The following is a 24,890-nucleotide window of genomic DNA, read 5'->3' as shown; positions in this document are numbered from 1 at the left end:
AACTGATTTAATAACTGATTTTTTTATATAAAAAATATATTTGTAATATGATTGATGCATGTGAAGAGTATACTTGGAGATTTAACTAGTAGAAATAGCATAACTATTTTTTTTTTAAATTATAAAAAATGATAAAATTATAAGAGAGTCATCGAATGAAATTGAAAGTTTTTCCATCTTATAGTATATTTTACTTTTCATTTCATTTGAAGAATGATTCTTCTTCTTTTTCAATCACATTGAAATTTTCATACCTTCAACATTTATTATTATTTCTGGTTTTCAAAAAATATAGAAAAAAGAAAATGACTATCCTGGTTTTAAAATAATAATTAAAGAAGAAGAAGGCCATGGTTGAAATCAATTTGTGGACTAACCCAAACAAAAAAAGAGGGGAAAAAAAAAAAAGAAATCAATTTGTCGTGTGTCCAAAAGTTAATGGTGGAAAAGTATGATTGAAAGATATTGAATTTAATAATGAAATGGATAGCTCAGCTACTACTAAACTAATGATGAGTGATGACCTAGCATGTTAAAAATATAATCATTAGAAGCAATTAGATTGGTTTCTAGGGGACTCTTAATCATTTTGTTAAAATATTGATTAGTAGAAATTAACCTAGACAAAAGTGTTTATACCAACCTGCTGCTTTATTTGTTGACCAATGCTACACAATTAGAATCATGTGATGGCAGTTAGACTCAGGGTGTTTAACCATTTGAAAAAAGAAAAAAAAAAACTTAATTATCTATGTGATTGAATTAAAAAATATTAACTATTTTTAGTATATGTAAATTGCAGCAGCTCATTTTGATTTATTTTTAACATGTAAGAGTTGCAATAATACATGATTTTACGTTGAGTTTAAAAAATGATTATAGAAAATTATATCATTAAAACTAATATTAGTTAAAACAGCTCTAACTAAAATCATTACGTTTTGATAAATTATTTGAGATAATTTACAATTTCTTCATTTAACTCTTCAACCCTATTGGTACTGGGTAATTGCATAATGTTATTTATTATAACTTTAATTATACTTTTCAAGTGTTTTTAAAATTTTATAACTACCATAAATACCTTAATCATAAACAATTAAACATTATAGAAGCCACATAATAATATTGTTATAAGAAAGATTTAACAAAAGATTCGTAAGTAGTTATTTTGATTTTTTAATTATCGAATTTTAGTTAATAAAAAATGTTCACCCAATACTTTTATAATTTTTGTAGAATTTCAAGTAAACCGGATCAAATTAATTGACTTGAAAACTTATAGCTTCTTTACAAGACTTCAGCTACAAGAGATCTAGTTAATTTAACCCAACCCTAAAAGTTTTAAAAAACAAAACTACACTACGTTGTTAATTTTAAAGAGTATAATAAGACCAAAAACTAAATTCTTTAAAAGAAAATGTCTTTTACATTAATTTTGTAGAGTTTGATCTCACATTATATAAAACCTTTCTTAAAATATTCGTTTTAATTTCACTTATTTATATATATATATATATATATATATATATATATATATATATATATAATATAATATAATATAATATAATATAAAACTATGGATTATAATATTTTTACAATATTTTCAAATTCAGTAAATCAAAGATTAATTTGTCTCAAATTTAGATTTTATCTAAAAATTTACTATTAAATAATAGATTACTATATATATAAATTGAAATTCAAATTTCAAACACTTGGTTAAGCGAAATTAACAAAGCACTCGACCACTAGAGCATCTCAATTTTAATTCTCAAATATTAATATAAGAGTAATTATCAAAATCAGTCCTCGAATATTTTAAAAACAGATATTTTAGTCACTAAAAAAGTTAATATACACATCAATCTCCCACGTTTTTTTCTGTTGGCTAAAACAGTCTCTATATCAATTTTGGGTGTGACTTACTAATAAAAAATACTGAGTTGGCACGTTAACTTTCATACGTGGTTGTTAAGTATCTCTGTGTACGAGGAGGACAAAATAATCCCTAAAAAGGCGTAGGGTTTCTCTATGAGGTCTTTAATTTGGGAGTACACATCTTGCGGACAGTGGCTTCTTTGGTAAGGAGACGGTTGTCAGAGATGAAGAAAACCAGCCTGATGATTTGTGCTTTGACATCTCATTGATGGCAATATAGATCAGGGTCTTACCAGATTTTAAGTTTACGACGACAACTTTAAACAATACAGACTGTAAATCTATGTTGAACACCGCAGATTAAGCAGGAGATGAGAGAATCAATACCAAATTACCAGTTTTGAAAAAAAATGATACCATTTCTTTTTATCCTTTTTGAATTGCCTTACGCGGCTGAAAAAGTTGAGAATTTAACAACTAGTCAGTTCGATTTCAAGGCTTAAGAAAGAACATACTTGAAAGAGAATGTGTTTTGGAGAGCAGAAGAAGAAAAAAAGCTATGGTTGAATAAGCAGATCACATTTCTTTCAATGTGACATTGCTAGAAATATTTAGTTGCCAAAAAAGTTAGATAATAAATTGTAAAAAGTGTGCGAAAGAAGATATATCTCTATAGACGAATTTTCTTTGACGTCAATATTTTAATTACCTCTAAGTAACATGTTAATTCAATATTTTTTGTTAGTGAATCACGCCAAAAATTAATTAAAAAATTATTTTAGCCGACGAAAAAACGATGAGAATTATATGTATATTATTATTTTTTTAAAAAAATTAAAATATCAACTTATGAAAATTTTGAAGACTAATTTAAATAATTACTTTTAATATAATTAAGTTTTGTATGGTATGACTAAAGCACCTGCAATGGTCCAAGGATATATATTTATACTTCAAATCAAAAAGCCCCCAGCAAAGATTAAAAAAAACAGAAGAATCACACGTCAAATCTTGAGTGTGTGTGTGATTAGAAACTAGAAACTGCAGAGAGCCAAAGAGAAAAACTGACTCTCAGACACAATGAGAAAAATGAGAGAAAATTAAACGCACGCAATCACCACCTTCATAACCGTCAGCGTAACCATTTTCAAGCACAAGCAAAACCAATTTACCTAACGGTCATACCCATACCCTTACCATTACCCTTCTTTCTATTCATTCAAATCCCAATCCAATCCCCTTTTTTTCTATTCCCAAATTGTTTCCTTTATTGAGCTCCAATTCCTCATAAATCTTTTCTTTTTCATTTCATCGCGATCCCCAATAATTCATCTTACGGGAGCGCGAAATTCTTCGAAGAAGAAAAAAAATGAAGCTCCTTTGGTTCCTATTGATCTGAATTGGGGCTTTTCTTCTTCTTCTTTCTCTTTAACCCAGTTTTGTGGCGCGTTTGGGTATTGAGAAATTCGAGGAATGGCGAACCAGGTGACAGTGAGGGACCTCGCAGAAGAAGCCAAGAAGAGGATTGTCATCTTGCTCGTCTCTGTCGTTGGACTCTCCTATCTCATGTCCCGTGAGTTTTTTCACACTTCAATTTTTATCTCATCGCAAAAAATAAAAGAAAAAAATCGATTTTTATGTTGTTATAGTTCGTTTGGGTCCTCAATTGGTGTAGGGTGTGTTATATCAATTCGATTTTTTTAAATATATATCATTTATTTGAGCTGAAGTTAAACATTGAGATTGTTCATTTATTTGTGTATGCTTTTTGGATTATGTTGAATGGTTAGATTAGCCCCTCATTTAAGTTCAACAGCTTTCTTGATTGTTCCGCTAATGAAGTATTTTCATGCATATTATCACTACAATGCTGCCAGCTTTGCGAGAATGGTGGGTTCAAGGTGATATTGTTATGATACGACAGTTAGCATGTATTGCATTTTCATTTGGATTTAATTTCGATACATAGTAAGTCGGTTGATCATGTATTGCCATGTTATTAGAAATCTTTTACGTTTGCAATAACTACCCTCTAGTCACTTATACAATGGATTGCAATTGGTTGGTAGTGTCAGCTATATTAGCTGAAAATGTATCGAAATTAAGGGGGTATATAAGGTGACGCGGTTTGGGAAATATTTAATGGGAGTGGATTTGGAAGATTTGCAGTGGGTAAACTTCTGTTTGACTCCACTTCTCTAGGGTTGAGTTGATATTGTACTAGTATGGATATAGAGGTGGTATGACAAAATATTTTAAGAACAGAGGTATGTGTATGGCCTTATGGAATATTAAAGTAACGGCATGATAATATTATAAAGATTCTCATATTGTTCTACATCCACTGATTATGATGCTAATAAATGTTCTAACTCCAATAAATATGATGTTTATAAATGACGTAACTCCAGTTTATTCACTATAAGTCTATAACATAGTGTTTTGCTTTGCATAAACCGTTGAAATCCTCTGTCAGTTTTGCTGGTAGTATGATACCATACAAATTGACATAGGAATATAGTATTGAAGTCTGAAAAGTTGAAAGCAATTAGGATTAGCTCTCACTGTAGCAGTGAACCTAGAATGCAGTAAGTAGAAACTCAAGAATTTACCTAGTCACAACCTTATGCGTTAACATGGGAGACCCGAGACCCTTTATATATATATATATAAAATAGTTGGGTCAAACTGAAAAACCTTATAAACTTTTGAAATCCATATCATGCTACAACAGAATATAATTCTACCATTATTACCTTGAAAGTACCTTAAATAATGAACTGCCTAAAATATGTACTATGAAGATCTCACCAGTCTCATTAAATCCAGTATAATTTTACAAAATAAAATTCTTTCACCCTACCCCCATTCTAGACCCTGGATACCTTTACAATTTGATTTGTGCTGAAATTTATGGTTTGTTTCTTTGTGACATTTCCACATTATGCGTCTCTCGGTGCTTGATTCTGCTTAGGAGAGACAAGACAACGGATATATTGTGTTAAAATATTTAACACAAGCGGAAGCAGAATAAATTATAGTGCTGAGACTACATCATGCTTAATATGGGGATATGTGATGAATCTAGAAAGAAGTTGGGGTTGCACAAGGATTTCGCATTTCGTAAAACTGTAAAAGGGAGAGGCAACAATGCTAGTTTGATTTAGTTTTATTCAAAAGCTTTACATTTTTCTAAACTATGAATGAAAGCCTAAGGCAAAATGTTATAGCTCATTTAATGTCCCCAAATTATTTGATCATTTAGTGAAACCAAACCAGCCCTACAAGTTGAAAACTCCTGCTTGTGTTCATCTGTGGCTAGAAAATATTGTTGCTATCTACTTATGTCACACAACTTTATGTCCTTGCAGTTAGTTTAATTTTTTTTGCCTTTATTTCAGTGACAAGCTCCACAGTTTGGGTCAACTTGCCAGTTGCAGCCTCCTTGATCATCTTTCTCAGGTATTTATCATTAGATTTTGAAATGAAGAGAAAAACAGCAGCATACAACAATAAAGCAGGCTCCACCAATGTTCAGTCTTCAAAGAAGCCCGTTGAAAGTTCTAAAGTTGTTGCAAAATTTGAGTGGAGAAAAAAGGTGAATTCTCCAGTTGTTGAAGATGCAATTGATCACTTTACCCGGCATCTAGTTTCTGAGTGGGTGACGGATCTGTGGTACTCTCGCATAACACCAGACAAAGAGGCTCCCGAGGAGTTAGTACAACTAATAAATGGTGTTCTTGGGGAAATTTCAGGACGCATGAGAAATATAAATCTAATTGATCTCTTGATAAGGTTCTTAGTTTAAGTTTTTGCCTATGATTTTTTTTTTTTAAATTTGTTTAGGATTGCAGATTGATGGGTTGGGGAATTAATTTTTCTTTTGGGTTCAGGGATCTGATAAATCTCATTTGCACACACTTGGAGCTGTTTCGTGCTGCCAACTCAAAGATTCAAAAAATGCATAAAGGTCCATTGACAATTGAAAGTCGAGATATGGAACTAAAAATTGTATTGGCTTCTGAGAATAAATTGCATCCTGCTCTATTTTCTGCTGAAGCTGAGCATAAGGTTTTTTTTTTCCATGTTGATTTATGCACATTTACTGAATAATAATAATGATGATGAGAATATAGTTGTCATCCTTGGTCCATTATTTAGTTCTTGTATTTTCTAATTTGGGTTATATAATGCTGCATGTGTTTCCTAATGTGCAGGTTTTGCAGCATCTGATGAATGGCCTCATGTCTGTCACTTTCAAGTCCGAGGATCTGCAGTGTTCTTTCTTTCGATGTACTGTCAGGGAACTCCTTTCATGCACTGTCATGCGGCCTGTCCTAAACTTAGCCAATCCAAGGTTGATATATTTCTTCTTCTTCTTTACTTCATTTGTGACTTATGTTGTTCTCATTTATCCTGCTATCTGCTGGCAGATTTATTAATGAAAGAATTGAAAATGTAGTAATCAATAAGACCAAGATTAATCCGGGGGTTGCTGTAGCTCAAGATGCATCTCAGGCTAATGCAGATGAATTACAGACTTCGTCTGACCATTTCTCTGACTGTTTAGATCCTTCTGTTAGTGGTGTGGAGCTTGTGCAGTTGAAAAATGGTCCTCCCAAGAATGCAGGGTCATCTGCAAAAAATAAAGCATACGATAATACTAAAGATCCATTGCTTTCAGTTGATGCTCGGTCTTCTCGTTCATGGAGCTCATTGCCTGGAAATGCCCAAATTAATTTGGAACAAGGTATTCAACGCCATCGTTCTGGTGGAGAGTGGGGAGATATCTTAGATGTTATCTCTCGAAGAAAGACCGAAGCCCTTGCTCCAGAACATTTTGAAAACATGTGGACGAAAGGGAAAAATTACAACCAAAAGGATGATGAGAACCAGCCAATTGGCCGTCCACAGCTTCCTGTAGCAGGACAATCACGAAGGGTAGATCATATAAAGGCAAAATCTGGAACCCAAGGAAAAGGCACTAATTCAAAGATGATTCCACCTAAAGGAAGCCAAATTAATTCTGGATACAGCAGTCAGTTGACTGGTGAACATACACCCTTTCATTCAGGCAAGGATGGATCAGCTTCTTCTACAGTCCCTTCATATAAAGATGATGAGCATGAGCGCATCCATATGCAAGTTGGTGACTCCGGGAGCACTTCTTCTTATACTTCTGAAGATGATGATCCTAACACTGTCACTGGTCTTGATTCCCCTGTAACTAAGGTTTGGGATGGAAAGACTAATAGAAACCAGGCAGTTTCCTATGTTCATCACCCACTTGAAAATTTTGATAATCATGGTACCAAGAAGAGGAATAAAAGCCATTCTCGCTATCCTAAATTACGTAGAACCCGGTCTGGAAGTAAAAGGTCTAGATCAAGTGATCATGACCCAAATACATGGGAGGAAGTTGAGAGGACAAGCTTTTTGTCTGGAGATGGTCAAGATATACTTAGTGTTTCAAAACACACTAATTCTGATGATTCCAGTGATGATGCTGATACTGAAAGTTTGGGTAGAATTTATAGTGGAGCAGCAGCTTCATCTTCTGCATCCTCTATTTCAAAAGCAGAATCTTGTAGTTTGGTTGTTAATCCCCGTAAAAGCTCCTCAGCCATAGGTTCCTTTTTCAAGTTGAGATGTGAGGTACTTGTGGTGGTGCTTTGTGATTCCTTAAAAAAATAATTGATAAAGTTCATATATTATTATGCTTGTATCTGAAAATGAATGCTAATTTACTCCTGAAGGTCTTAGGTGCAAATATTGTGAAGAGTGGCTCAAAATCATTTGCTGTTTATTGCATATTGGTTACAGATGTAAATAACAACAGTTGGTCAATTAAAAGAAGGTGCAAAAGCTTCTACTGTCTTTCATTCAAGTTTTTAATACTATTTTCAATCTAATAGTCTTCACAGTATCTAGTTTTACTTATTTATTTCTTTCTTTAATTTGGCTGATGTTATTTCTTACTTTTAAGGTTTCGGCATTTTGAGGAGCTACATCGACGCCTGAAAGAGTTTCCTGAGTATAATCTTCATTTGCCTCCAAAACATTTTCTGTCAACAGGTTTAGATGTACCAGTCATTCTAGAGCGGTGTGAATGGCTGGATAAATATTTGAAGGTCATTTTTCCTCACCTTTGTTGTTATGTGTTTAATACTCACATTTCTTCGGTTTCTTCCACTATGCAATACTGTGCCATTAATTAATGAAAAAATTAGAGAAATTGTGGCCCTAGTGTCTGAATTAAATTAATACATTTTTTTGTGTAAATAATTATTTCTTTGGCAAATTAGTAGGTTTGCGTTATTAGTGAATTGGCTATTTTGTTAATTTATCAACTTCAATCCCGATTGTTACAAACCATATATGCTATTAAGTACTATTAAGTAAAGGCATCCATAGGACTTCATAAGATGCACACCTAACACGAGCATATTAGGCTTGAAGTACATATAATGTGCACAAGTGTATTTTTATTTCAACCTTGTTTACGAGAATAAGATTATCAAAGATCAAACTTTAGAGCACCAAGTCATAAATGCTTCGTAACCAGGTCATATCATCTCACATAAGGATAGGCTATTTGATAAAGGCATTCCTGACCTATATTAATGAACTTGCTTTTCCTAACGAATAATTATCTGGCTTTTTTACGTGATTCAACTGGAACTATGAACAATTTTGTTATAAGCTGGATATATGTACTTCTCTGTTATGTGAGGTACTACCTTTTGCATCTTTAGCTTTATTATGATGTTATTTTTTGTCATTGTTTAAAATTTTCATCAACTATGCCAATATTTTGCTGACTCTTGGATTTTGCCCTTCAGGAACTCGTGCAGCTACCAACAGTTTCTGAATCAATTGAAGTATGGGACTTTCTGAGTGTTGACTCTCAGGTCTGGTTTCCAGCAGTTCTTTCTCTTCAGCAGGATTTTGTTTTTTCAATTATCTAACTTATCTCTTAATATATATATAATACCGCAGACATACATATTCACAAATTCATTTTCAATCACAGAAACGTTACCAGGTGATTCATGGTTGATGAAAATTATTAATATATATGATTTTTTTTACTCCTTCCTGTTGACATGTATTGCATTACTGTGTTTATGGAACTGTTCTAGTTGGACTCCATGCTAAGCCATCTGAGAAGACTAAAAGCTCTTCCAACTTCGCTGCACCTGCAAGTGACGTTTTTGCCACTCGAAGAGAAAATTATAGTGCTGACAGCAAAGAGGCTATTCTGCAAACAAGAAATAATGCTCCGGTTGATGGATTGAAATCAAAAGCAAATGGTGTGCCTCTTTCTCTACCAAAAAGGAATGCTCAGGAACCTATAAAGCCAGTTGACAAGTCTGGAAGCAATGCAGATATTATTCCATCAAAGACCATTTCTTCTCTCAATAACGTGCAGAAGACGGTGAAAAGAGATGGTTCAGAGGTGTCTGATGTGCAGCATGATACTTCTGATGGTTTTCCAACAGAGGTTATGTAAACAAAATCTGAATCTTTGGTTCTAGATTTACTTTTATTGCCTAATTTTAGGTGTAGATGAGCAATATAATATTTTGTTTTTCTTCTCATTGTATTAGTTAAAAGGGACATTCTTGTATTGGGTTGTTAATGTTGTTCTTAGATTATCATATGAATGTTGGCTTCTTCATTCTGAATCAATATACTTTTTACATGCAGTGGGTACCACCAAATTTGAGTGTACCAATATTGGATCTGGTTGATGTTATCTTCCAGCTTCAAGATGGCGGATGGATTAGGTAATTCGCAAAATCTTAGCTATTTTACCTTGAACATGTGATGTTTGATTTAAGTTCCGTTTGTTATGCTCATATATGCTTAAACATTTTCTGTGTGTACATTACAGGCGGAAGGCATTTTGGGTTGCTAAGCAAGTCTTACAACTAGGAATGGGTGATGCCTTTGATGATTGGTTGATAGAGAAAATCCAGCTTCTCCGAAAGGGATCAGTGGTTGCTTCTGGAGTCAGCCGAGTTGAACAGGTAATCTTCCAACCAGTTTGTTTTTCCCAACATATGTGAGGTTCTGCAAGCTATCCTAGTCATTTACATTTCTTTCAGTTTGTTGAAATACATGTTTCTGTTATGCATGATATAACCCTGATAGTCTTTCCGGAAATAAGAATTCAAATTTGTATGACGGGTAAATACTATGTGTCTCTGTACAACAATTAGAATAGTGTATGTACTGATGAGGTATTTTGGTTTCAACTGTAATAGATACTTTGGCCTGATGGAATATTCTTAACCAAGCACCCAAATAGACGACCACCACCATCTCCTGCTAAAACATCTGAGAGTTCACCTCCTGGCCAAAAACCTGCAGAAGTATCTCCGAGGATTACTGATGAGCAGCAAAAGGAGGCAGATCGACGTGCAAAGTTTGTATATGAGCTTATGATTGGTAATACCCGCTATACCATTCTCATTTGTCTTCATCATAGATATAATAATACTTCTGTCCATAATTCTATCAAAAAATGAAAGTCTTACTCCTGCCTTTTCTCTGCAGATCATGCACCACCAGCAATTGTAGGTCTTGTAGGTCGGAAGGAGTATGTACAGTGTGTTAGGGATCTATATTTTTTTCTTCAGGTAATGTCTGTCTAATATGTTAACGTTGTTCAAAGAAGCTTAATTGTGTTCACCTATTGATCATCCGGTGTGATGTGTCTACGCGATAATTGTTAGACCCTGTGCAAGAATCTGTGCAATATTTTGCTGTTTTGGGTGCATGACACATTATTTTGTGCAGTCATCTGTGTGCTTGAAGCAGCTGGCTTTTGACCTCCTTGAGCTGCTCCTGTTGCAAGCATTTCCAGAACTAGATGATGTATTCAAGAAAGTGCATGAAGAAAAGCATAGATTTGGGGAATTCATATCACCAAAGTGAATAGTATAATTTGGCATGAGGTCCGGAGACACAATTGTACATGGAGATATTATGCTTGTGCCTTGTTCTTTTCTTTTATTCTCCTGAAAAAAAGAAAAAAAAAAGGGTGAATTTTCTGGTGACCCTATTTGTCTTTGCAACCCCATCATCTATCTTTTTCTGCAAGTTGATGAGTTGAAGGCAATTTTCCCGTTCATAACTTCGGTTTTGTAATTAGTATTGGCGTCTTGAGGAAACAAAACTGTAAATTTTGAGAATAATGCAATCATTGTAAGGCTTTTTTTTCTTTCGGGCTTGAAATTTCTCAACGCAAGCTGCTGTCTGGTGACCGATGACAGGTATAAAGCACTTACACAGAAGATATAGCAGCATAGTTTAGTTATTATCTTCCCTCTCTATTGGTCACTCAGCTAAATACAATTATCTCTAATTCTCTATATTTATTACTTTTATAATAGGTGACCTGTTTAATTAGGGGTTTCCATGGCCCGTACTGAACAGGATTTAGTTAGTTCGGTTAATTCTAATACTTTATCAGGCCAATTTTAAAGATTCATTGCGACCCTAAACCAATCTGACTAATCTGATTTGTAAGTAGTTATAGAATTTCATAAGTTTTATATAACATCATTAAAATGTTACTTTTAAAGATTAAAATTTAATAAATATTATATAACGTTTATATCAAAATAAATTATTTTAAAATAAAAATAAAGTTATATAATATAAAAATATAACATTTTACTATTAAAAAACATAACTTCACCCAACCTAAAAATAATTTGAGTCAATTCGACAAAATCTTTTGGTTCCAGACTCTTGAATGCCCTATATTCAATACTGTAATTAAAAAAAAATTTCTTTAAAAATAGAGTAAACTACATTTACTTGGTAATATTACATACAACAGTTTATTGTTTGGGACTAAAATCTAAGTATATCTACCAAGAACATACCAAAGCCTAAACTCATTTATCAGTCCTTTTTTCTCTATGTAATACGATTGGATTTCATATATTAACTTGGTTGCTGTGCATTTGGACTTAAGTTTCTAACTTTCTATGCCTAGTGGCCTGAGCTTGTTACAACGAGGTTCTCATTTCTTATATTAATGCCTATGTTGGCTGCTTTAACTAGAGAAAAAACAAGTCAAGCAAAGTAACTAGTGCAGAGGAAAAATATTAGCAGCATAATAAAACTTCGAGACACATAGCTCCACCTGAAATAATTCAATTACACAAATATGCAAAGACATAACTACAAAATCTAATTATAGATTAGCCACATTCAACATCATTAGAGAATTTACATTATATGAATCCGCATTGAATCAATCAGTAAACTGATCAACACAGTGGAAAAGCGAGGCCTGTGGGAGAAACTACAATGCATGTGTAAGATCAAAGCAGATAAATCAACACAGCTTCACCATACTTCAGAGCAAAAATTTAGATGTAAAAAACTCTCATTAAACAAACAAAAAGTCTTACAGTATTGATATGTTGAAGAATTATAAAGGTAGAAGGAAATCAAAATTGATAAGTAATGTCTCAATGAACTTTGCCTCAATATATAAAATTATTGCAATCCTATAAATTGAGTAAAAGAAACAATCTTTGAAAGCCTTAGGCAGTAGCAGCAGCTCCCCTCTTCCTTGGTGCAGCTTCTGTGCCTGATCATAAGTAATAACAATAACCTTTAGAGTCACACATAAAATACAGTTTAATAAATACTAATAGCATGTCATAATTCCTCCCAAACTAATAATCATAATCATCAATGACAATAATAATGAACTGTTTAATGGAACAATAAAAATGGGAATTTAACAAACAAAAGAAAATGAGTACCTTCTCTGAAGCCACTCTTGAACCTGCGAGGGACGTGGCGCAAGTACCTCATCCTACCGGTTCCGGTGGTCTTTCTCCTAATGGCCTTCACACTCCAGTTATCTAAATCCCAAAATTTTAATTATTACAATTACAATATAAGTTGCAGACAAAAAAATTGAATTTTTATTTTAAAAAAAAAAAGTTGATACATTTTCTCTTGCGGGCAGCAGGGAAGGCGCAAGCGGAGCAGCGACTCTTCTGGAGATGGAAGCTGCGGCGGCCGCACCTCACACAGAGCGTGTGAGTCTTGTTCCTTCTCTTTCCGAAGCTCCCTGTTCCCTTCCCCTGCACTCACTCATTCAATTTTCCATTCAGATCCAAATTCACATATAGAGAGAGAGAGAGAAAGAGAGAGAGAGAAGAGAGTTACCATTGAAGCAGATGCAGAAGAAACCCTAACCCTAGAATGTGGCTGGAAGAGAAACGGCGAAAAGAAAGGTTGTTTCTTATATTAATATATGCGAGTTGACGATGACGACAATGAAGTGAATACTGCGAAATACAGTGTCAGTGTTGGTTAGTTTGGCATCAATTTTAGGGTTGAGGGTATTATGGTAACTATACACATGGTTCATATTGTCCATGGGCTTTTCTATGGGCTGGCGCTTCATCTGGCCCAACTCATTTATTTATAAGAGATAGAATGAACTATAAGAGCAGAAAACTACAGTCCAAAAAGGAAAAAAAAAAACGCTGATTACTTAATAATGAAACAATAGGCTTAACTCAACTGCTATTTGGTAAAAAAATTGCTAACTACACTATTATTGAAAAAAATAACAATTAACAATAATACCTATATCTATAAATAATATGATAAAAGACTTATAGAAATGAGCTTAGATATAGACATTACAAGTATTATCAGTTATCATCGAGAGTAAATTATTATTTTGTCTCCTAAAAAATTTAAATTTTAATAAAATATTCTTAAAAAAAGGGTAAAGTATACTTTTTGTTCCTGAAGTTTGACAAAAGTTTTAAAAATATCTCTAAGTTTTATTTTGTTTCAATTTTGTTCCAAAAGTTTTCGATTTGCATCAAATATACTCCTGACAGCTAATTTTTCAAAAAATTTAAGATCAATTCAACAACAATATCATAAGAACAACCCTCAACACAAGCAAATCAAGCATAATTTTCATGTATTATTGTTAGATTAGTCTTAAATTTTTTGAAAATTTAGCCGTTTAGGATATATTTGATGCAAATCGAAAACTTTTGGGACAAAATTGAAACAAAATAAAACTTAAAGATATTTTTAAAATTTTTGCCAAATTTCAGGGACAAAAAATATACTTTACCCTTAAAAAAATTATATTTTGACTCTCTAATGATAATCTCAGGTTGACAGAGTACACATTTTTTTCATAAATAGCAACTGATTTATATATTTGATTCAACTTTTTGTATGATTGAGAAAACACACACAAAAAATCAAGTAAAAGGTTAATCTTTAGAACTTTTTTCAATTTGTTTTTTAAATTTTCGCTATTCAAGTAAAAGAATTACCAAAAATTTCACTTACTGTAAAATCATTAAATTTAAAACATAAAAAAAAGATTTTTTTTTTTACGCAGATTTGCAAAATATATATCTCATCAAAATCTGATTATTTATAATAATGATAAAATCACAAAATCTTTTGAGCTTGAAATCATTTTATCAAAAATTGAATCTTTTGAGCTCAAAATGGTAGTTTACTCTCTCGTTAAAATTCGTATCATAAAAACCTATATAGTGAAAGATGTCATACAAACCCAATGATGGAAAATGTTGTATTTATAATTAATTATTCTATATTCAATTTTTTTGTTTTGAGTTTAACTATCATAGATAAAATATTTCTAAAAGGAGAGAGAAATAAATTATGGTATTATGAGAGGTTATGAAAGTATGTAACACTTAATATTTATGAAAAGTTAACAAAACTATATATTAGTGAGTTTAATAACTACTATAACAAAATAACAATTAAATATTTAAATTAGTGAAACCTAATAGTATATATGGAAGGTCATAACATGAAGTTTGGAACCGCATGGCATGTATGAAAAGTTAGCGATGGTACACACCCGAATAAGAATAAGAACAATTTACATCTTCATTTACTTTTCATAAATATTAAATCATCCCTAGCTTTTATTTATTTAATTCTTATTGTTATCAAATTAAATAACTTTACTTTTGCATATATTTTATATAATGTGATAACATAATATAGAAAGAATCAAGTAAAAAAATGTCTAGTTAATTTTCTTAACAAAACCACCTTTTAAAGTCGCATACATAGAGATCAAGAATTATTCCCACTTTGCTTATTAAAAAGATGGCTAAGTCAATAACTCTAGCAAAGATTTCCTTACTTTTCCTTTCGATTTCTGGTTCATCATCCTTCATATCTCATACCTTTTTTTTTCTGTGGAGTATATATTCATGTTTTTGTTCTATTATTCATTGAAAACTTAATATATTATTCTAATTAAATCTAGCATATTGATCTTCTTTAACACTATGTTACGTTGTTGCATTATTTTGCAGTTGTTTCAAGGAGAAATGAAGTGGCTGAAGCAAAGACGTGTGTAGAAGTGTTGATTGAATCACATTGCATAATATCCAATGAACCTTGCATAAAGATATGCTTGGATCAATTTGGCCCCAAATCCTCTGGTCATTGTAGTTTCCCTCTTTGTGTATGCTCCTATGAATGTACTGAATATGATTAATTACTAGAATATACCTTAATTATGCCTACAACTATGCATTTGCAATTATGAATGGAGATGATAAGATATTTTCAAATAATTTTGATTGAAAGTGTTTGGGAGTAATGAAATTCTATCGAAGAAATTAAATAATAATTGCAAGTGGAATCTGAGTGGTTTTCTTTTCGTGTGTATCTGTGTGTACTTTGCATAATTCTTAGATATTATTTATAAACATTAGAGTACATATAAGAACTATTTAACATAAATACTAAATTTAGCATAATTTTTTTTGAAAGGTAAATAATAATAGAATAAATGAATAAAAATACACATAAAATTTTTTTGAGATTATAAAAAAACACACAACATAATTGAAATTTTGTGAATTATATGGTAAAGATGTAAGTTTAAATATCTTTCTTTTTATACGATGAAAGAGAGATTGAAAATATTAGGACCCACATTTTGAACATTAATAAAATAATAAAAAATAAGGTTTGGACAACTCCCAATCCTAGGTTACACACCTACACACATGATATCCTCCTTTTTTTGCTCAAATTTGCACTACATAAGGTTTGAACCCAAGACCTCTTTATAAAAAGGAGGAACTAATGCCACTTGAGCTAAGGCTCGTTGGCGGTGGAGTGTTTTTAATGTGCCTTAAATTGATCAAACTCTAATTTTACAATATTCTTTAGAAGTGCCAATAAAGATGAGAGATTAAAGTCATGTCTAAGTTTAAAGTTGGAAGAAAGTACTTTTATGGGAGAACAGCTTAAGTGACACTGGTGAATCATCAGCTGGAGCTACGTCAAAGAGAAAGAAGAAGAAGAAAAAAAAAAAAACTCTTTCAATGATAGCAAATGCTACCATAATATTGAGGTGCTCTTGTTAAAGTCGCAAATAGTGAGGAATTCAGAAAGATTATTTTTTTCGATTTCCTTTGTAAAAGGTATGTGTAAACTGAATTTGGTTTCAAACTATATATCTATTAGTAATCTTCTTTAATACTCTTGTCATGTTTTGTTCATCATCATCGAAGCAGAAACTTAAGCTAAGATGCTAGTATTTTGTCTATGTTGATGAAGTAAAAAATGAGTATAGAGACAAAAGCTATTTTGAATGCTAACTTATAATAGGACACAATACTATTTCAAGCGAGGGAATAGACTCATATGATGCAAGTATAAAAGTGATATTGGACCTGAATATACGCTAGGGTGAGAGTTGAAATTAGCAAGCTTAGAAAGTCGATAATTAAGATTGTATGGATAATTTTCACATCAAATACTCTTAATAATGATAAAGAGTGTCACTCTTTATTGGCCATATACACTAAACTAACGGAAACATTAGTTTTGTACTTTTGTTCATGATTAGTCATCTTTAATGTATACATTAACTTTAGATTCTGTTTATTTTTATTTTTAGTATAAGAAATTATTAGAATACCGACCAATTTTAATGATCACTAAAATTGATTGCTAAATTGATTAGTATTTTGTGTCTAAAAATTTTTCAGGAGTAATTTATCTATTTACTCATGATGATATGCCTAATTGTTAGAGAAATCCAAAGACACTAAAATGAATCAAATTACAAATGAAATAAATTATCGTTTATACTTATAAAATAAATTTATTTATAAAAACATAATTTTAATGTGATAACAGTAAAAAATAAGCTCCAATACATAATACTATTCCAATAATAATAAAATTATTCAAATTTTTTTAATTATTCTCTTTATTCAGTCTAATCTAACATAAAAATGTACCAAGTCTTAAATGTCAAAATACTATAAAAGATTTTAGAATAAACATTATAAGTCTTATAAATTATCATCAAGAGTAAACTAAATTGTGTGAAGGAAGTTGCTACGGGGATAATAGGGTGAAGAATGAAAAGAGTGAATTCTTTTAAGTGAAGGATGTGGTAATGTTGAACTGTGTGAATGGAGAGGATGTGGACACGATAAATGATGTGATGGTGGTTGGTGGAGTAGGTCACCAAGCTAAATAGTGTGAAGGTTGAGTTTTAATTTGATCAAATAGGTAATGAATCAAAGTTATAAGGAAGAGAAATATTATGTGTGTGTGGGTTAAGGTTACTGATTGGGTTAAAATTTTTGTGAAGGAGAAGGACATTTTATTGAAGACAATATTTTTGAAAATTGAAAATATTTTTGGCAACCAAAAGAAAAATATTTGATGCAAAAAATAAATAATGTATTGATAGGTGTTATGTTAATTTTGAGAATAAATTAAAATGAAAAAAAAAATATATATATATATATATATATATAATAACAATAATAATGATTAATAGATATATATTAAGTATAAAAAAATAGATAAAAGTACATAAAGAGTATAGATAATAAAAATTTATATTTTATAATATAAAAAAATTAAAAATTTATATTTTATAATATTTTTTTTTCTTTCTCACTATTTTTACTTTTTTTTTTTTTTCATTAATCAGTGTCTCTTCATGATTATGGGTCTCTTTATAAGTGGAGTTGCTCATGCGTCAAGCAAATAGAATCTATTATTTCTGTTATTATATAACTGTGCAGGAGATTTTGGTTTTGATAAGATGTTAAGTGATTTGGAAGTAATAATATGAGGATGAGATGTAAGGTGAGAAGGATCAAGAAAGACGGAAAGAGTTAAATCAAGACAGGGAAGAGTTAATGTCCGATTTCTACTTTCTAGTTTTAGCCAAGTGGTATTAATGATTTTTTAATGGTTCTGATTTTATATCTTTTTATTTTTAAATTGATAATTATGTTATTTTCTTTTATATATATAAAATTTAATTATTCTTAATAATTTTAATGTTAAAAAGATCTTTTAATATAATTAAATTTACCAAATAACTTTTTAGAGTAATTTTTTTAAATAAAATAATTTTTTATATTAATTTAAAATATATTTTATTTTCATTTTGTGCAAGCAACCAACTTCGAAGGGTATTACCCCTTATATACTATGTACTCCTTATGTACTCCTATTATATAAAAAATATTTGTTAAGTTATTATTCATATATATTCCTTATGTATTTCCACTGTATAAAAAAAATTACAAATAAAAAAATAATCTAGGTAATAAGGGGCTCTTCTGAAGAAAAAGAGTTCTATCCGGAATCCTCTTCCAACGAACAGGATAACGAGCAAGACGATAAGTCATATGAGGATCCAAAAAGACGGAGAGAGTTATTAAATCAAGACAGGAAAGAGCTTGATCTCCAACTTCCAGACCTGTTAATGTCTGATTCATTATTTCTGATTTTAGCCAAGTGGAGTAACCCCACTGTTGTTGATAGTGAGATTTTGATTCCGGAAAGAAATTGACAGATGTTCCGGTTCCATTTATTGGAATCAATGTCCATGACTTTCCAGATTTTGAGACACACTCTTACAGCATCATCTGATTGCACCTCCGTGCAGAGTGCTCTTACGAGGATCGCGTTGTGTTGAACATTATGACTATATTGATATTTCTCTGCTGTTGACTGTTATCATGATACAAAGAGTTTAGAAAAGAAACGAAGAATTATTTAGAAAAATATTATTTTTGTTATTCATATTTTTCATTTGTGATTACAAAGTTTTTACTTATATATAGATCAAGAGTACGCTAAGAGTACACTCGTTATAAAATAATATCCTAATAAATTACATTGATTTTTACAGATTTAAGCAAAGTGATTATGCTGATGCCAAATTAATTGTCACACTTCAAACTATGACAAGGTAATTGTTTTAAATATAACTATGTAATTCCTTTTTTTGTTAAACAAAATTTTGGCTGTTGTCCATGATTTTTTTTTAAACTTCAATTTCTGTAGAAACTTTTTTTTCTTTTGGTTTAAAAATATTTCAAGAGTTTAGCTAAAAAGTATATTAAGGGTAGTTGTTACATTTTCAAGTACTAAAACTTAATTTTATTTTAATAAATGTATTACAAACTTTAACGCTCTATTTGTCCATAAAGATTATTTTTTTCTGTCATCACCTTAACATTTAATATAACAAATTAATTGTGGGATCAGAATCAATCTTCTTGAGTTGTTTTTGTATTAAAATCTGAATAAATATGATAAATTACATGAACTATATACAAATGACATGAGATCCACAAAATTTATTAAATATTTTTTGTATTTTGGTTAACTTCAATAAATAAGTTAAACCATATAATTTGAAACTTCTTGAATTTGAAATTTGATCTTAGTAAGCTATTATGACTGGAGCTGCTGCAGTAGCACTAGAAGTCTTTTTTTTTTAAGGTGGTTATTAATGTGTTGATGTCCAAGAGGTAAATACATGATTTTTGTTCTACAATGTTGCTAATTTATTAAGGTTGTTATTATTTTGAAAATCTAAAAGTTTCTCCAATAATTTCTCTTGTACTAATCTAAAAATTCTTATTTTTTTTAAATTATAAAAAAACAATAACGAACTTGCATATCAAGTTAAAGAGAAAAAACAATAAAACCATGACACTACTGAATAAAACAAATAAATAAATAAAAAGGGAAAAAGAATCAAGTCAATCAATAAGAGCATGAATGGGCATACCTTAAATTCCACAGCTCAAAATGAACCTTCACCCGTAATTTGAAACGTTGGGGTTCTGGACCTAGTAATTGAATCTGTGAGCAACTTCAAGTAATTGGCCATGAGCCTCTTCCAATGCCCTTGCTGATCAAACTTGCACCTTCATTTTTCAGTTCATTCTCAAATCATTAAATTGCACAATCTTCTTGGAGTTTAATTTAAAAGTATTGAAACTTGTTTTGGTGCAATGATACTTGTTCCGTGTCTAAATAAGTATAGATCAAAAGCAAGAAGAACAGAGTTTACTCCAATAATCAATGTCACAAAATTGTTTTCCTATGTCCACAGGGAAAGGTTTAAATTAAAGCGAATTAAAAAAATATATCCATCTCATGACAGAGATTATATGAGAGAAGCAAAACAGTACATTTATTATTTGTATAAAAAAAATAAAAATACATAAAAGAGTGATATTTTAGCACTCATATTACAATTAAAAAAAAAAATAGTTAGTCACTTGTATAGTTGTATAGGAACCAAGTGAGAGAATGTACCACACCAACTTAAAAATCTTAAGGCACTAAATACATGAATATCTCATCCCATAAACTCTTATACCTTATTTCATCCAATATAAGACTAAATATCCCTCAGACTTGCTACTTAACAATACTCATCCAATAAAGAAAGCAAAACTGAATGGTGAATTATATTTTGAGACGAAATTGAAGAATACTACAAACTAAATCAAGAAGTTATAATTATTTGTTAAAAAGATAGTTGAAGACTACCCTTTTCCTGATAAAGCTTTGATGCAAATATTTCGTGAGTCGACTTAGGAAATATATTGCAAGCAAACAATATTGAATATAATGCATGGCACAATTAAGATAAATCTAGTGCCTTGTAAGATCTCAATAAAATGGCTATTTCTTGCAATTGCAACCATGAAACTCAGAACAATAAACAATTGTGAATGATAAATAATTAACCCAGAGAGAGAGAGAGAGAGTGAATGAAGAAACTTCTTCATATCAAGCTCCATCAATCACCAAACCCAACAGCAACACAGATTACAATTTAACTAAGCCAGTTAATACCCCTTTTTTTTCAATTTCAAAACAGCAACCTTATGGTGCAACCTTTGGGACAACACCCCAACCTTCCTGCACGATACAAAGAAAGCATTCGACATCACATGTAATCACCAATAACAACAACATAATACTGTGATAACAGCATATAACATTAAAGTTGTAGAGCCTTCAAAAAGTAAAAACACCTAATGAAAACAACCCAAAGCATATGAAAGCAAGGCAGCAAAACAAATCCCCTTGCAACAATAAGATCAGAACAGAATTCAAGTCAAAATACCTTTTTTCAACACCACCTGATTTGAAAAGAGGGGCAGAACGCATATGAAGAAATTGAAAATATCAGAAGAAAAGTGTTGAGAAGCAATGAATAAAAAATACAGAAGTAAAGGATAGAATGCCACATCAGCATTCCAATACTGGATTTTAAGATACTATAGATAGAAGATAGATATAGATATAGATATAGACAGACTATATATATATATATATATATATGAAGATAAGAGAGAATGAATGATTTTGAATTTAAAATTCAAAAATTCCTGTCTAATATCCGATATAATATGTACATCAAATCCAGTAATAGTCAAATATAACACTTGTCCACAGAATACATAATCTCAATTTGCAGCCTCTCGATTTGCAGCCTCAATCTTTCTGTTGGTCAATCTGACAATGTCAGCAGCAGAAGTATCAACATAATCATAACATTCAACAAAGCGTGATCCTTGGAAGAGCACCGTGCTTGGAAGAACACTCGGAAGTGCAATCCGGTAATCATTAGTGATTTTCTTGATGGCTGACTGACCTTTACTCCCAAAAATGGAACATCTACTAATTTCTTGGTCATCTTAGACTTGGTTTGGTTAAACTTTTATTTTTTAAAAATAGCTTGTGAAAACTGTCTTTTAAAAGACTAACTTTTTAGCTGCAGCACTTGTATTTGGTAAAATTAAATTAAAAATGACTTTTAATAAATACAAATACCACAATTGTATTTGGTAAAACAACTTTTAAAACTTATAAATATTATAATAAACATGTTATAAATAACATATTTATAACGAACAATAATTTATTTTTTTAAATTCTTTAAAATTTTATATAATATTTTAAAATAAAATAATTTTAAAATAAAAAATTCATAATAAACATAAATATAATAAATAAACTCTTATTTTTTAAATTTAAAATTTTATATAAGTATCATAAAAATTTATTTTATCCTAACATCATCACTAAAAATACTAAATTACTTAACTCAAATTTTAGAGACTAATAGTTTAAATATTTATTTGATTGTACTAATATAAATAGAGTTATCATTAGTGAATAATAAAATTTGTATGTAATTCAATGTTAGTATTGTATACGTCCATTACCCACCTATATATATTGGCTTACCTTTACAAATCACAAAAAATAGGACATATATTTCAAATAAACTACTCTTATGATTATATATCTATATTTACATATGTATATACATGTTATTATAATTTTGACTAATGTTCCTACAAAAAAAATTTTATGATTGGTTTTCAAAAACTAAGTCAACCTCTTCACATTTCAAAAAAAAGATAAAAAACAAATAAACATAATAGATCTACTAAAAAATACAAAAACAACGCACAAAAAAATAATATAAATAGATAGAAGTTCATACATAATATGTGATAGAGATGTATTTGTGTTGAAATTTGTGAAGATTAGGTTAAAAAATAAAAAATATATGAAGACCTTGTTAGAATTTGTGAAGGTTGTTGAAATTTGTGAAGATTAGGTTGAAAAATAAAAAATATATGAAGACCTGGTTAGAATTTGTGAAGGTTAGGATGAGAAGTTAGAAACATATGAAGATTTCAATGGCAATATGATGAGGAGTGTTAGGGGCCATTAACTTTTGTGATTTGTAGCCATCAATGATAATTTTAATGGTGTTAAATTGGTGTGAAATTTCATCCAATGGCTCACTTTTTTTTGCTGGTTACATGCTGGCCAAAATTTAATAAAATTGCTCACCCCTAAACTTTTCCCAATATAATAACAAAAAAATATATGCGGGAAAAATAATTACAAAAGATTAAACATGATTCAATCGCCAGAGCTACTGTTAGCTAGGGTCTTTTTTAGGGGGAAAAGCTTTCTTTGAGCCCGAGCTTCATTTTTCTGTTCACACGGGGCTCTTTTAGATTTATTCTCGTTTGTCTTGAGGTATTGAGACAGAGAGACTGAGACTCAGTATTATGTTTGTTGGTTTAGAGACTGGTACTAAAATTTCTGTCTCTATCCTTAGAATTTCAATATTTCAGTACCTCCAAAAAAGTAGGGACACAAGGGATTAAAATTTTTTAAAGATGGAGACTGAAACTTTAATAACATTCTATATCTAAAATATCCTCATTTCAATTAATTAATTCCAGTTTTATCTTTTATACAAATTAAATTAGAATTTCATTCTTATTTTAATTTCTGTCTCCTACTTTATACCAAACAGATTACTGAGATTTATTTTAATCCCTATGTGTTAGTATTTGTCTTTCGGTCTCTGTTTCTCCACTGTCATGATTCAGTTCAAAACGGTTTTTTTTTTTTTACTTTCTTTTTTTATAAAATAAAATCGCATAAAAGATCAAGAAGCTTCTTGATCACCACGATCACAGAGAACACTAGAAGTTGAAAAACACAAAGAAATGCACTGATCACATGCTACACGTAAGGAAAGAGACTTGAAAAGTCGTTACCTTAATTTGTTGTGTGGCAAAAGAATGTGTTGAAATGCAGTGACAGAGAGACCAGAAAATGTGAAAGTGAAGTGTTAATAAAATAAATAAATCTTCTATCTATCCGTCTATCTATCATCTATTCTATCTTATTTTTATTATATAAAAATTGATAGGAATTTCTTATACAATAAATTTAAGTCATGTATTTATCTTTTAATAATATCACATCAATAACTTTAATAATTTGACAAAATTTAAAAATCAACCAATTATTTTTTAGCAAAATTTTTTGAAAAAATTCTTATTTATTATTAAATATATTTAAATATATCATAATTAAAAAATTAATATATTATATTTTCAGTGTTTCTTATTTTTATTCATTTTTTTAATTTTTTTAATTATTTACAAGACAAAAAATATCATAGAAAGATAAAATATGATAATTAAAGCAAACAGAAACAACAAATAAAAATATAATTTTATACAATTTTAATATAAAAGGTCTGTATCTTTTTTAAAAATAAATGAATTCAATTTTTTTAATTAATAAATTATATTTTAATTTATATTATTTTTAATTAAATAATTATATAACATTATATTTTTAATTTTAATATAAATAATTCAAATTTAACATCAATCTCTAAATAATATAACACTTATTAAAATAATTATATAGTATAATTAATTTACTTTTTCAAGCATAGTGCAAGTCTCACTCAAATAAATATAAAATGTCGATGATTTATATACTTATGGGACGTTATATACTTAACGGACGTTATATACCTATATTATATTCATATGTTTATTTATTTATTTTGATATTTTAGGTTTGTTTCTATTTATATCATTGTCTAAGGTGTGATGCCACTCGCTGGCTATATCGCTATCTGATAATCATATATATGGGTTTTAGATTGATTTATTGGTATTTAGGAATTTGAATCTTCTAAAAAAAGTTGTACAATGCAAAAATGAAGAATTAGTTTCATTTAAATGAGTAATTATTAGTTTATTACTATGTGTAGTTCAATTAAAATAATTGTTTTTAAATTCATTCTCCAATAG

General features: G+C 30.2%; 2 protein-coding genes and 2 long non-coding RNA genes across 5 annotated transcripts; 2 read left to right on the top strand and 2 right to left on the bottom strand.

Annotated features, from left to right (window-relative positions):
- Positions 1–2,828: 2,828 nt before the first annotated feature.
- LOC112775465 (uncharacterized) lies at positions 2,829–11,110 on the top strand. Its single transcript, XM_025819085.2, has 15 exons — positions 2,829–3,454; positions 5,283–5,676; positions 5,775–5,952; positions 6,099–6,238; positions 6,315–7,536; positions 7,638–7,738; positions 7,868–8,012; positions 8,724–8,792; positions 8,881–8,926; positions 9,024–9,385; positions 9,592–9,671; positions 9,779–9,914; positions 10,152–10,335; positions 10,444–10,526; positions 10,687–11,110. The coding sequence occupies exons 1-15, from the start codon at positions 3,355–3,357 to the stop codon at positions 10,822–10,824; spliced, it is 3,378 nt and encodes a 1,125-aa protein (XP_025674870.1). The 5' UTR covers positions 2,829–3,354; the 3' UTR covers positions 10,825–11,110.
- Positions 11,111–12,271: 1,161 nt separating this feature from the next.
- On the bottom strand, positions 12,272–13,247 carry LOC112777681 (large ribosomal subunit protein eL37x). Its single transcript, XM_025822076.2, has 4 exons — positions 13,087–13,247; positions 12,866–13,001; positions 12,675–12,776; positions 12,272–12,496 (listed from the first exon to the last, which is right to left on the bottom strand). The coding sequence occupies exons 1-4, from the start codon at positions 13,087–13,089 to the stop codon at positions 12,450–12,452; spliced, it is 288 nt and encodes a 95-aa protein (XP_025677861.1). The 5' UTR covers positions 13,090–13,247; the 3' UTR covers positions 12,272–12,449.
- Positions 13,248–14,849: 1,602 nt separating this feature from the next.
- Positions 14,850–15,521, top strand: LOC112777682 (uncharacterized). Its single transcript, XR_003190540.3, has 2 exons — positions 14,850–15,100; positions 15,258–15,521. It is a non-coding gene; the product is annotated as an uncharacterized lncRNA (long non-coding RNA).
- Positions 15,522–18,449: 2,928 nt separating this feature from the next.
- On the bottom strand, positions 18,450–21,848 carry LOC112777683 (uncharacterized). Of its 2 annotated transcripts, XR_011877893.1 has the most exons (4): positions 21,368–21,848; positions 21,094–21,159; positions 20,015–20,153; positions 18,450–18,945 (listed from the first exon to the last, which is right to left on the bottom strand). It is a non-coding gene; the product is annotated as an uncharacterized lncRNA (long non-coding RNA). The 2 variants fall into 2 exon arrangements; XR_003816120.2 differs by having other exon boundaries at positions 20,015–21,159.
- Positions 21,849–24,890: the final 3,042 nt, after the last annotated feature.

This window comes from Arachis hypogaea, chromosome 19, assembly GCF_003086295.3.
Source record: "Arachis hypogaea cultivar Tifrunner chromosome 19, arahy.Tifrunner.gnm2.J5K5, whole genome shotgun sequence".
Taxonomy (NCBI): Eukaryota; Viridiplantae; Streptophyta; class Magnoliopsida; order Fabales; family Fabaceae; genus Arachis; species Arachis hypogaea.
Note: the sequence above shows the minus strand (reverse complement) of the source record. Positions and strands in the feature narration are given on the sequence as shown.

Coding starts and splice junctions, on each gene's coding strand:
- LOC112775465 (XM_025819085.2), top strand. CDS start 3,355: ATGGCGAACCAGGTGACAGTGAGGGACCTCGCAGAAGAAGCCAAGAAG. Junction 7,537..7,637: donor TTTTCAAGTTGAGATGTGAG/GTACTTGTGGTG, acceptor TTACTCCTGAAG/GTCTTAGGTGCAAATATTGT. Junction 9,386..9,591: donor CTGATGGTTTTCCAACAGAG/GTTATGTAAACA, acceptor TTTTACATGCAG/TGGGTACCACCAAATTTGAG.
- LOC112777681 (XM_025822076.2), bottom strand. Junction 12,777..12,865: donor TGCTGCCCGCAAGAGAAAAT/GTATCAACTTTT, acceptor TTTGGGATTTAG/ATAACTGGAGTGTGAAGGCC. Junction 12,497..12,674: donor CAAGAGTGGCTTCAGAGAAG/GTACTCATTTTC, acceptor ACTTATGATCAG/GCACAGAAGCTGCACCAAGG.